This window comes from Macaca nemestrina, chromosome 10 (genome assembly GCF_043159975.1).
Source record: "Macaca nemestrina isolate mMacNem1 chromosome 10, mMacNem.hap1, whole genome shotgun sequence".
In the NCBI taxonomy this organism is placed as follows: domain Eukaryota; kingdom Metazoa; phylum Chordata; class Mammalia; order Primates; family Cercopithecidae; genus Macaca; species Macaca nemestrina.
Genome location: NC_092134.1, coordinates 30,310,628 through 30,323,697, shown reverse-complemented (window position 1 = coordinate 30,323,697; position 13,070 = coordinate 30,310,628). Strand labels below are relative to the sequence as shown.

The following is a 13,070-nucleotide window of genomic DNA, read 5'->3' as shown; positions in this document are numbered from 1 at the left end:
TAAGCATCCCTGGATTTAGGGATAGTCTCTTTTTAACGTAAGTTCTCCTTCACATACCCCTTCTTTTCTTTACTGAAGGCTGCAGGTCCCTTCCCCCACCCAGTCTCTCTCACAAAGCTGGAAATAGAGACTGACCCCAGCGACCCAGACCTCTGTTTTGAAAAGTTAAATCAGATTAGCTCATTAATGGCCTTGCCAAATACCTCGGCCGGTGGGCTGGCCTCTGTGAGCCCCTCAACAGCCTCTCGGGTGGGCGGCTGGGCTTCACGGTTAATGAATGACTTGGGCAGGCTGGGGCAACAGAGGCCCTCTGTGGAGCGGAGGCACCCGGTGGGGGCAGATCATTAATAAATATTGATTTGGCTCCAAAGGAAGCAGCCCGCTGGAGAGCTGGCCCTGGACACCCACGTAGTGGTCCCATTAAGTCGGGGTCAAATGCTTAGCCAGGACGCCAAGGGGCGGCTGGCTCAGGAGCGTCACTGAGCAAAAGACCCCCCAGGCCTGGCCAGAACCTGCTTCCTGGCCAGTGGGTCAGAGGAGGCCCATTCAATTTACAGCAGCTCAAGGTGCAGGCTGAGTCCAATCTTACCCCCTCCCTCCACCCGACATTCACCAGCCCCAGGGGTTAGCCGGCAAGGCACCCAGGCTTGCCTCCAGCCTGTCTCAGAGAGAGCAATAAATCCTGGTTTCTTGGGTGTGAAATAGAAGGCTGTTTTCACCACCCCCTCCCAGGCTCCCGGATGTCTCCTTCTAGGCAGTGGCCTCCAGCCGCGCAGAGAAGCAGTTGCTGCGTGTTGATCTCCACAGGTCCCACAAAGGAAGAAGAGACGGCTTGCCAACATCCTGCAGGAGCAAGACTTGTAGGGGTTTTGTTTTTCTCTTTTAAATAGCTTCTACTTTCTTTCTGGAGAAGGAATGCTCTTCAGGAAGCTCTTGGCAAGAATGATGAGCCAAAGGCTGGCTGATGGTGCCCAGCTATTACTCTCTGCCTCCTGGAGACAGCAGTGGTCAGAAGTCAGGAGTAGTGGTTTTAGGGCAAAGCATCTGTTCTCTCTGTTCACATGGAAAAATAAGAATCCCCGAACTAGATGACTAAAAGGGATCTCACACATGAAGGGTGAAATTGTGCTTAATAAGCAGAGGGAGTGAGTGAATGGATATGAGTGAAATTATGAATAAATAAAATAATAACCTGTAGGGCCATTTATTCCAACCACCCCCTAAATTACAACTACCCTCCCAATATCATTTTTAAGATACTATGTATCTCATAAACATTATCCATTGGCAGGTTGGCCCCTATATCCCCAAATATCCAATTCTGTCTTCTGAGAGCTCACCATTGCATTGAGATCTGGTTGCCTGTCACTGACAACTCTAGTTATGGTCAGCCAACATTGGGCCTAACAGAAGACACCTAAAGCCTCCTCCATGTATTGGCTGTGTCACTCCAGGAGCACTTATTTGGCCCTGCTCCCCTTCTTCTCATCAACTGAACCCACGCCTGGACTCAGTGCCTCAGTGCACCTCCTAAGACTACTCCTGAGGCATGCCACCTTCTCTATCACTGCCATGTATTATGCCATGTAGCCACAACCTACTAGATTATACAATGCATGGGTCTAGGCACCATGTCTGTCTTTTTCACTATTGCATCCTATCATGTGACTGACACCGAGTGGGCACTCAATCAATATCGGTAGCATAAATGATAACTGAATTAGGAGATAGATGTGAATGAGAGAGGAATTTGGCAACGCTGACTCTGTGCTGTTTGAGAAGGAGTAGTAAGAGAAGGAAGAAAATTCCAACAGTCAAGATTTTTAAAAGGTAAGGGCCACATAATTCATAAAATACTAAGGAAAGAGAGAATTCCTGGGGGATATTTGTGTCAGATGCTACAAAAATGTCAAAGAGGATGAAAAATAAAAGAGGCTATTGGTTTTGAGTATTGTCAGAATGGTACAAGGAAAGGAAGAAGAGAAAAGAAAAGGGAAAGAAGAAAGAAGGAAGCAAGGAGGAAAGAGGATGGTGGAAGTAAGGAAGGAAAGAGGAAGAAAGAAGGGAAGGAGAAAGAAAAGCTGCATGAAAAGGTGACCTTCTATATCATATGCCAGTGCCATGTGCAATATAGCACCAAGTGGATGATGTTAAGCACAAAAAGTATTTGGAAATGTGAGATCATTCACAGGGCCCATCATACAATCCCACACATGAAGTTGTCTCCGTGGCTGCTAGGTAAGCCTGGCTTCAATGAGGTGGTGGCTGCGACCAATTCCTTATATATTATTATTGGCCTGGTCAGTGTCTATGTCCATGGAACTGGTGGTGACAAGTAACCTGCTATTGGCTGGGGTTATAAATCATAGAGAACTCTCCCTATTGAAGCTTAAGGATGTCTAAGATCAAGGGCCTACTCAACTCAAGCAAGTTCAACTTGATCTTTAAGCACCCTAATGCACAGGGTACTCCACATAATCCCCTCAAGGAATCACACGAATTGGGAGAGTGGGTCTTTGCTCCGTTTCACAGGTTAAGGACAAGGGGTCATCCATCTGGAAGGGTGTCAGATGGAATTCAAACCTAGCTGGTAGTGTATAAGATGGAGACCCAAATCCTGGCTCTTGACTCTAAATTCATGGCCCTTAGTGCGTCACGACAATACTCCCTCAATCCAGCATGATGGCAGTGACATTTAGTTACAGTCATTCCATATCCTTTTACTTCCTTCTTCAACTGAGAGAACACACCTGTCACACAGAGAAAATGTATTCCCTGTCTAATTTTTTTCTACCTTTCACTATCTTTTGGACTGACCCAAATAGCATTTTGCGGTTGCCTTTGTTTATCAGACATCAAGAGTTTTGGGAGTTTGGACTTGCTCAACCCTAAGATTCATTGTGTGTGTATCCTTATGAGAGACTTAAGGGTAAGTTTACTTGTAACCTTTTGCATGGGCCCTACATGCTAGGCACTTTATGCAAATTATATCATATAATCCACACAACCACACTGGTACCTGGATTTCTTCATTTGCAGATGAAAATATTGAGGCCTAAAGAGGGACAGCAACTTGGCCAAACAGCTACAGTCCAGGAATTGAACTGCAAAATCCATGCAATCTTTTAATTATACCTTTCTGACTTGTTTTCTAATATTGAAAACAAGAATGTTTGCTTTAGCTATGTTTGCGTTAGCTGTCAGAGTTGGTTGTTGCAAAACTTAAATGAGACAACCTAATGTGAAAGAATTTGGAAAACACTGGATGTGGCATACCAGTGAGGGATTCCTCTTAGAATGAGAGCCTCCTTATAATTTTTTAATCTTCCTGAGCTTGAAGCTCTGTGACCTGGCAAACTAGATGGGCTACAGAAATAGCATTTGCTCAGGATCTTCCTTTGCCAATGAAGAGAGCTGCCTGTGACTGACCGCAGGGAGAAGACAGTCTACCAAGGATATGAAGAGACTCTGCTTCCCGCTCCTGGGTTGGTGTCAGCTCCCCCTGTATGGGCTGATCCTCTCAGCTGGAGTCTGCTTGTCTCAGTGAGGCAGTCTGCTGAAACGAGTGACCTCCCCAGCTGCCAGGACTTAGTGCTACATCAGCACATCCAGCAAGCATCCAGGTAAAGACTGAAAAAGGCAGTCAATCCTGTGTTTTTGCAAACATGCAGATACTTGGTCTCCTGCAGACAAAGAGCCACATATATCTACAGCTGTGAAAGGCACTCATGGAATGCACAAAGTGAAATGCATGGGAGCAGGTTTAGAACTGAGAAGAGGGCAGTGGGAAGGTGGAGACAGAAAAGCCAAGCAGACGAAAGGAGAGAGGAAAGAAACGCTCAGGTGGTGGGAGTGGAGAAAAACTCTAACCATATGGATTCCCTTCCAGCCCTAAGCAGCTTCTCTCTAAAAATTCTTAACTCTTTGGGAACCATAGCCCCTTTGAAAAATCTTGTCTCCTAAAAAATATGCATGCACACCGATGTACTATCTTGCCCACAATCCCAGGGGCTTTTCAGAGCCCTCTAAGGAATCCTATCCTCCCTTCAACCCCAATTGTTCTGAAATGTCAGCTTTATTCAGCACTGTTCTTCAGGTCAGAAATGTTGAAGCAGAAAAAACTCAAGAAGGCAAGGAGGGGCAATAAGAGGGAAGGAATGACTATAATGATGTTGCTTTTGTCTTCTCATAGCAATCATAAGTGTCCCCAGGCAACGTAGATAGATAGATAGATAGATAGATAGATAGATAGATAGATAGATAGATAGATAGATACACAGATAGGTCTTTCTGCTTTCCACAGAACCAGTAGTTGTTCTGGTAATTTGAGTCCACTTTTCTTCCCCTTATAATCACCATAAATTAAACAAAACCCAACAGATATTTATCCGCTCTTGGAAAATAACTGCAAACATATTTCTCAAATGGTGATGTTCCTATAACTCTGTCTACCCAAGACATTGTGTCTGTCTGCTTCTCCTGGCTGCAATCTGTCTCCATATAGGAATTTTCTAACCCCCACTAAATGTAATGTCATGCAGTCGACTCAAAGGGAAAGGTAAAAGGATTAGTAGATTGATCGATGAAAGATATTAATGCTCTTTCATGTTGGGTTGAAGAAGGATTTGAAGTCATCAGGAAAGACGGTAGCAGGAGAATAGACCTCAAGTATTCAAAAGACTCTCTGGATTAAAATCCTATTAAATTCACATCAGCTTCTCCAGGAGGCATTTGAGAAGGTTGGGGTTTCTTTACCATGTCGCCGTAATTAACCTTCTCTTAAGCTGTTTTGGGTGGGGAACTTTCGCAATTAAGAAACTAAAAAACTTTTATTTTCTATCACCCACATGGCTTTTTGAATGGTTTAAAAACTAGAGTGGAAAGTGGTTTAGCTTAATTGATTTCTCCTACTTGAACCTGCTGTCAGACTCGCCTCTGAGATCTGTGCCCCTCAATAAAAAGGGCATTTTGTCCGGAGAAAGAATCAAAGGTTCAGATCTACTACAATGCTTTTCTTCCTCTGACTGTTCTCCCACTGAGTCCTATAGAAAGGGCAATTTTGCAAAGAAATGGTTGTTCTCCTTAAAAAGACCTGTTTCTTGGCCCAGACCCCACTTCATGGAAACTGTCACAGAAACCCAAAGAGCCTTTCTTGGCAGATGCCAGGTTGTGGCATGTCAGCATCAGCTGTCTCATTACAGGTAAGTTAAGGTCAGGTGGGGGCAGCCACTATGGGATTGGGTGACCAATCATCTGAAGAAATAAGGGTCACAAAACACATGTTGTTTTAAAGGGTTGGTCTTAGCCAGTTTTTCTTCCCTAGGGAAAATGTCATCCCACTTCAAATATCAACAACCTTGCCATTTTGAGCAAAGACGTGAGAATCCTTGCTAGGGAAATGAACCTGTGCTTCCTCCAGGTTCCAATAAGCCCAACTTTTATTACATGATGCCTCTATGTAAAAACATTAGCTTTTTAGGCTGGGCACTGTGGCTTACACTTGTAATCTCAGCACTTTGGGAGGCCGAGGTGGGCAGATCACCTGAGGTCAGGAGTGCAAGACCAGCCTGACCAACATGGCGAAACCCCGTCTCTACTAAAAATATAAAAATTAGCTGGGTGTGGTGGCATGCATCTGTAATCCCAGCTACTCAGTGAGGCTGAGGCAGGAGAATTGCTTGAACCCAGAAGGCGGAGGTTGTAGTGAGCAGAGATTGTGCTCCCGTGTACTCCAGCCTGGGCGACAGAGTGAGGCTCCATCTCAAAAAAAAAGATATCATTAGCTTTTTTTACTTTCATACTTCCTGGATTCTCAGAGCTAAACACAAGCAGGGAACAGGCCGAATTGCACCAACCTTGTCTTTCTCACAGCACCTGTTCCTCTATTCTACTTACCTGGGTGTGTCTTCTCCTTTGCCAGGCTGTGAGCTCCTTAAGAACAGGCAGTTTGACCCTTTCTCTCCTAGCACTGTGCCTGGCACAGAGCAGCTCTCAACACACCCTTGCCCGTGACCCCCTAGAACCCATTCTTTGCCTTAAGGCAAGTCCCAGCCTCTGTTTTTACAATGAAAAATGAAGGGGTCTGTAGGACTGCATGACCTCTCAGGTCACCTTCCAGTTGCCAGACTCTCTGAAAAAGGAGCTGTGTACAGGCTGCATTTCGGTAGCTCTTGTGCTCATGCCAGTGTTTATAACGATAATGATGATAATGGTAAGAATAGAGAATATCTTTAAGTCCTTAAACATGCTCTGCTCTGTTCCCAGTGCTTCACTTGTGCGATTTCACCAATCCTATAAGGCAGAGGCTGTTGTGACTCCCCTTTGATACAGTGGGAGACTGCAAGGGTGAATGATTTGCTCAAAGTCACACCAAGTGTGGTCAACGTGGTTCCTGAGTCTGCACTCCTAACTCCCCCTCTATGTCCCCGCTAAGAACCTCCTTTCTGAGCCTCCAGTTCAGGCTGCCGGCTCTCCAGCTGGTTTACTATATATTCTCTGGCTCCTCCAGGGGCTGGCTGTCTGCCTGTCAATTGCTTTGATTTCCTTCCTCATGGCCCCAGCTGGCCCAGCCTCCACCTGCTCCAACCAGAGGCTGAATTGCCCCAGGATCTGGCAGGCCCTTTGTCCAGAGGGTCTGCAGCTCCTGTTGAGAGCAGGTGGCCGGAAAAAAGCAAGAGAGGGCAGTCATTGGGGAAGCAGCTTGGGAGGCTGAAAAGGAAAGAAGGCAGATAGGAATGATCCAGGGAGGAATTCCCAGTGCCTGCCCTCCAGGGACCTGAGCCCATCTGCATGGCTGCCCACTCTCTGCAAAGCCAGAACACTGGGGTGGGCTTTCCTTACCTTGGTTATACCTACAGGAGAATGAAGGCAGAGATGAGTCTCCTAGAAAGACCACGGAGCTACCTTTTGAAAAATGTTTCAGTGGCCTATTTTACGGGGTGGATCTTGTCTCATTTTAAAGCATCTCTGCCTATTCAAATGCTTCTTTCAGCTATGGTGCCTGAATTCCTCTTGACCCAAAGTCTTTCCAAGTGTTTTGGAAAGAAACTTGATTTTACAGTAGAAAAAAATAATTTTTTAAAGAAGTTCATCTCTGCAATCACATTCTTAAGTATTTACTTGAATCAGTTGAAAACTTATCTTCACACAAAAACCTGCACATAAATGTTTATTCACAGCTTTATTCATAAGCATCAAAAATTGGAAGCAACCAAGATGTCCTTCAATAGGTGAATGCATAAGCAAACTGTGATACATCCTGACAATGGAATATTATTCAGGAACAAAGAGAAATGAGCTATCAAGTCACAAAAAGACATGGAGGATTTGTAAATATGTATTGCTAAATGGAGGAAGCCAGTCTGAAAAGGCTACATACTGTATGATTTCAACTATGTGGCATTCTTGAAAAAGCAAAACTACGGAGCTAGTAAAAAGATCAGTGGTTGCTGCAAGGAGTGTGTAAAGAAGGAATGAATAGCTGGAGCATGGGGCATTTTTAGGGCAATTAAACTATTCTGTATGACATTGAAATGGTAGATACATGACATTACGCATTTGTCAAAATCAATAAAACTACAAAACACAAAGCATGATCCCGAATGTAAGCTATGGACTTCAGTTAGAGATAATATATCAATACTGGCTCATCAATTCTAAAAAAAAAAAAAAAAAAAAAAAACCACACAAATGCAAGATGTCAATAGAAGAAACTGAGGTAGGGATGAAAGACCTGGGAACTCTCTGTACTTTCTGTGCAATTTTTCTGTAAGCCTAATATTGCTCTTTTAAAAAGCCTATTAAGGTCAGACGCAGAGGTTCACGCTTGTAATCCCAACACTTTGGGAGGCTGAGGCGGGTAGATCACCTGAGGTCAAGAGTTCGAGACCAGCTTGACAAACATGGTGACAGACCGTCTGTACAGAAAATACAAAAATTAGCCGGGCTTGGTGGCGAATGCCTATAATCCCAGCTACTCGAGAGGTTGAGGTGGGATAATGGCTTGAACCTGGGAGGCAGAGGTTGCGGTGAGCCGAGATCGCACCATTGCACTCCAGCCTGGGCAACAAGAGCAACACTCTGTCTAAAAAGAATAAAATAAAAATAAAAAATAAAATAAAACGTCTATTAAAAAATGGTTCACTTGAATATACTCGAGGCCCTAAAAAGCAGTCACTTCGCTCCTCTGTATTGCTTTCAGGCCAATCATAATCATAATAACAATCACATGGTATCATTTGTCCAGCCCTACAGTGCACCAGGCACTGTTCTAAGCACTGTTTATGTATGACTTCATTTAATCCTCACAAAAGCCCTATGAAAAATTGAGGTCAGGGCAGTTAAAGCAATTTGTCAGGGGTATCAAACTCAATAGGTGGAAGAAGCAGGACTTGAACCACAGGCTATTCAACTTCAAGCCCACACTTATAATTGCTACACTCCATCACCCTTCCCCGCCCCCACCCCCAATCCCGAGAGGATGGGTAGCATTTCAGTATGTAAATAATGGGACAATGCAAGTTTTGACAACTCCTTTATTAGTCATTCACTTGGAAATATGTGCAGAGCACCTGTGTACCAAGCAGTGTGCTAAACTCTGAGGATACAAATATAGGTAAGAGTGTACCTGCCCACAAGGAGCTTGTATGAGTAGAAGAGACAGATAAGAAGATGGAAAATGACAATGAAAGCCCTAGTAACAAGAAGCCAGGTAGCTCCAGCTCTGGAATTGGCATGTTATGAACTGGAGCTATATGGGGAGATCCCTCTGGTTGGAATGGAGAGATGCAAAAATCCATTCAACCATCTTGAGTTGATTTTTGTATATGGTAAAAGGCAGTGGTCCAGTTTCAATCTTCTGCATATGGCTTTCGAGTTATCCCAGCAGCATGTATTGACTAGGAACTCCTTTCCCCATTGCTTGTTTTCATGGGTTTTGTTGAAAACTAGATACTACTTATTGGGTATTACGCTGATTACGTGGGTCACAAAATTATCTGTACTCCAAATTCCCATGACACACAATTCACCCATGTAAAAAACCTGTACCTATAACCCTGAATTTAAAATAAAAGTCAAAAGAAAAAAAAGAGAGAAAAATAAAAATAAATACAAATTAAAAGCTTATAAAGTTAAAGAGAGAGAGAGAGAGAAAAGAAAAGAGAAAAGAAATAGCTATCTTTAGGAAGGGGAAAAAGAACTAAAATTCATTATATGTCTAAAATATACCACGCACTTGCCTAGGTCCCCAACCTATATCCGCTCAATCCCCCAAACACTCTTCCAAGGCATTATTTCCAATACATATATATTAAATATACATATATTTAAATATGCTGTTAAATATATATCTTGCTGTTATTTTATGAAGACAGTGTGGAGTTACTTATGTTGCAAAATTCCTCTAATTCTTACCTGTGTCTTTCTTCTTGTCTCGTGAAAGCTCATGGACAGTGGCCCCAATGTCGTGCCTCAAGATCTTGATGATGTTTGTCAGAGCAGGCAGGCTACGTTTATCCAAATGGGTGAAAAATTCATACTCATCTTTCTTTAAGCGAGAAGGTCTAGATTCAATGTGGGTCAGGTTTATATCATTCTCCTAGAAGAGAGAATGGGGAGGGTGAGGAGACAGTCACTGGAACTAACGCAGGTCAAAGATGCAGAACCAGTACAATAAAACCTAACACAACAAAATGGAGAGTTCATGAATACAATTGTTTTTATAAGAGTAGAAAAGAGTCCTTAAATTTGCAAATTTTTTTTGTTTACTTCTTCTTCTTTAAAACCAAGTACTAAGTGGCAGGAGGTGGGGCAGTTAGTTCACATGTCACAATTTAATCACATGAAAATCTGCTAAAGGCCTAGAGTTGCCACTGTAAGATTTTGATTTGGTTAAAATATTTAAGACAGTGGTTGCCAAAAATATTTACATAGGAAACCTCCCCACTTCCCAAGTGAAATTCTATGGAATTACAATAAATAAATAAGATAGAAGCAACATTGTTCTGCTTGAATAGGGGGATCAGACTTACTTGATTTATATCTAACATCTAAATTTATTGCTTGTGAGACAATGTACTTTCATGTTTCTAATCCTCAGTTTTTCCATCTGTAACTTGCTGGTCTTAATTATACCTGCTTCGTAAGTTCATTGGGAATGTTGATGATATGATACATACGCACCACTTGGCACATAGTAAAAATTATCTCATATAATTACCACTAATATGTTTATATAGGCCAGGTGCGGTGACTCATGCCTGTAATCCCAGCACTTTGCGGGGCGGAGGCAGGTGGATTGCCTGAGGTCAGGAGTTCGAGACCAATCTGGCCAACATAGTGAAACCCCATCTCTACTAAAAACACAAAAGAATTAGCCATGCATGGTGGTGTGTGCCTGTAATCCCAATCCCAGCTACTTGGGAGGCTGAGACCGGGGAATTACTTGAACCAGGGAGGTGGAGGTTGCAGTGAGCCAAGATCGTGCCACTGCACTCCAACTTGGGCGACAAAGCGAGACTCTGTCTCAAAATTAAATAAATAAATAAAATAATATGTATATATATAATTACTTTCCATTCAAGCTATTCAATAAATATATACATTTGTAGCACCCAACAGTGGCCAATGATCCTTCTAGCAGCTTGGAATCCATCAGTGAACAAAATAAAGATGCTTTCCTTTATAAAGCTTACATTGAAGTTGAGGGGACACAAACAACACACAGAAACTCATTTGTGCATGTTATAATGAGAAGGTCTAAGGCAACAATGCAAGGCAGAGCAGGAGGAAGCAAATGGGCATTCCTGAGGCAGGGTGAGGGCAGATTGCAGGACTAAATAGGGCAGGCACATGGGGCCTCATTGGGATGACACAGTTTATGTACAGTCCTAAAGGAGTTGAGGGAGATGAAGGCCGGAAGGTGGCAGCATGCCTGGCCTGTTGAAGAGACAGCCACAAGGTGGGTTGACGAAAGTGGAGGAGGTCAAGGGGAAAATAACAGGAGACAGTGTCAGAATAATCATAGGGCATTGCAGGCCATTTTAAGGACTATGGTTTTGATTCTGAAAGAAATAGGGGTCTTTGCAAAATTTTGAGCAGAGGAATAATATGATCTCATAGGCTTAAAAGGATCAGTCTAACTTCTATGTTGAGAACAAACTTTAAGGGATAAGATAGACCAAGCAAAGCCTGTCAAGAGGCTGGTGCTGAAATGCAGACAAGACGTGAATGTGGCTATGTCCACGTTGGTGGGAGTGGAAGTGGTAAGAAGACATTATATTCAGGACATCTTCTATAATCTCCTCAAAAGGATCAAAATTATCCAAGGATATGAGAAAAGTTTGTGGGTAAGAAAACGGAAAAAAAGTTCATCATATTCCATGTCACCCTCAGATTTGACTATTACACTGATCACTATGTGGCTAAATAAAGAGAATTTCAGGAATCCAATGGGAAGAAAAGAGCACATCATATCTCCCTGAGGAATATCATCTTATATCAAATATTATGGGCCAAGCTAGGTACTCGAACAATGCAAGGATGAATAAGATATTTCCCGCTTTTACATTAGCCATTCCTACCCTAATCAGACCATTTTTAATGGCTGCCAGATGATCTGCTGCATAGATGCAGTCATAAATTCTTTAACCAATACTATAGTGATGGATATATGTGCTGCTTCTTGTTTTTCTGCCACTAGAAATAATGGACAACATTATACATAAATTTTTGCCTACTTGTCTGATTTCTCAGAATAAATGCCTAGGGGTCAAATTGTTTAATCAGAAACTACCCTTTAAAGATTATTTATATATTGTCCCATTGCCTTCCAGAAAGACTATACTCATCTCTTCTATCTTTCCACTAGAAGATCCATGTTTCCCACCTGTACTAACTTTAAGAATTTTCAATATTCTTGACTTGACAGATGAAAACAGCAAATAACTCATTACTCAATTTTTTAATTTAATTGCTGATGACACTAAACATTTTTCCTAGGTTTAGTAGCCATTTGCATTTTTTTAATGAATTACCAGTTTATACCATTTTTTTTATCACAGAGATTTTTTACTGATTTGTAATAATTGTTTATATTTTCACATTAACTCGTGTGTGTGTGTGTGTATATATATATATAAAATTCAAACTGACATTTATTCTTGACTATTCTTAAACACCTCAGTGAAAAAACAATTTTTAAAATGCTCTCAAAAAGTGTTGGAACATCACAAGTATAAATAGTCTTAGAGTTTTTAAGGAATGTAGCTGTGATGTATTACCAGAAAAAGGCAATAACTTCTTTCTCAAAGGTAATAACTGCCTGCGTATCAGAGTTTGCTTGATGTCTGAAATGCTCCCTAATTGTAGAACCAAATTCCTTGGACTCTTTTGGATTACTATGGCATCTGCTGAGTGCTAGATGCAAAATCACCAGACATAGATAAGAGGCACAAGGTGGGTTGTATAATTTGTCCAAATGCATCCCCTAAAAAAATTAGGCTGGATGACTCAAGAGTTTTATTTATATCTGTCTTGTCCCTTTCTGAGAATAGGCTGTGGGGGACTGGAGCTCATTTGTAATTATGCCACAGTTTTCTTGCAAAACCTTCACTCTTTACACTGGTTCTGAAGCAGAAATGAACTAAAAAATGAATGTTGGTCAGCAGCAACACTTGGCAAAGTCTACTAAAATGCACTGAACCCCCAACACAAAGATGTCAACTTGCAGTCAGTGTTTTCCTGCTGGAAGCACTTGCTAAGTATGGAAACACCCCACTCCCACATTCGTGTGAAGAGCTGGGAAGCTGCTTTCATTAAATGCCATAAAAACGTGAAAATAATGATTATTTACTACAGCTTCTCAATTTCAATGTCTTTAGATAGTGATATTTTAGTTCTTATGGTTATTACCAAAAAAGTCATTTATTTTAGTTGGTCCTCTAACATAAATGCCTAGCAAATTATCTGCTACTTAATCAGAAAGTGTGTGATTTCCTTGGTAATGCTATTTATTATGGAGAAAAACAAGGAGTATCATATACACTTTATTAAAACAAACAGATAATAGG

The 13,070-nt window shown here is 42.0% G+C and overlaps 1 protein-coding gene across 1 annotated transcript in view; it reads right to left on the bottom strand.

Moving 5' to 3' along the window:
- The window catches only part of LOC105493809 (phenylalanine hydroxylase), a 72,525-nt gene that overhangs the window by 41,728 nt on the left and 17,727 nt on the right, over positions 1-13,070 (bottom strand). Inside the window, exon 3 of the mRNA XM_011761736.2 lies at positions 9,415-9,598. Within this exon, the coding sequence (XP_011760038.1) occupies positions 9,415-9,598 (184 nt within the window). The remainder of the gene's footprint in view (positions 1-9,414; positions 9,599-13,070) is intronic.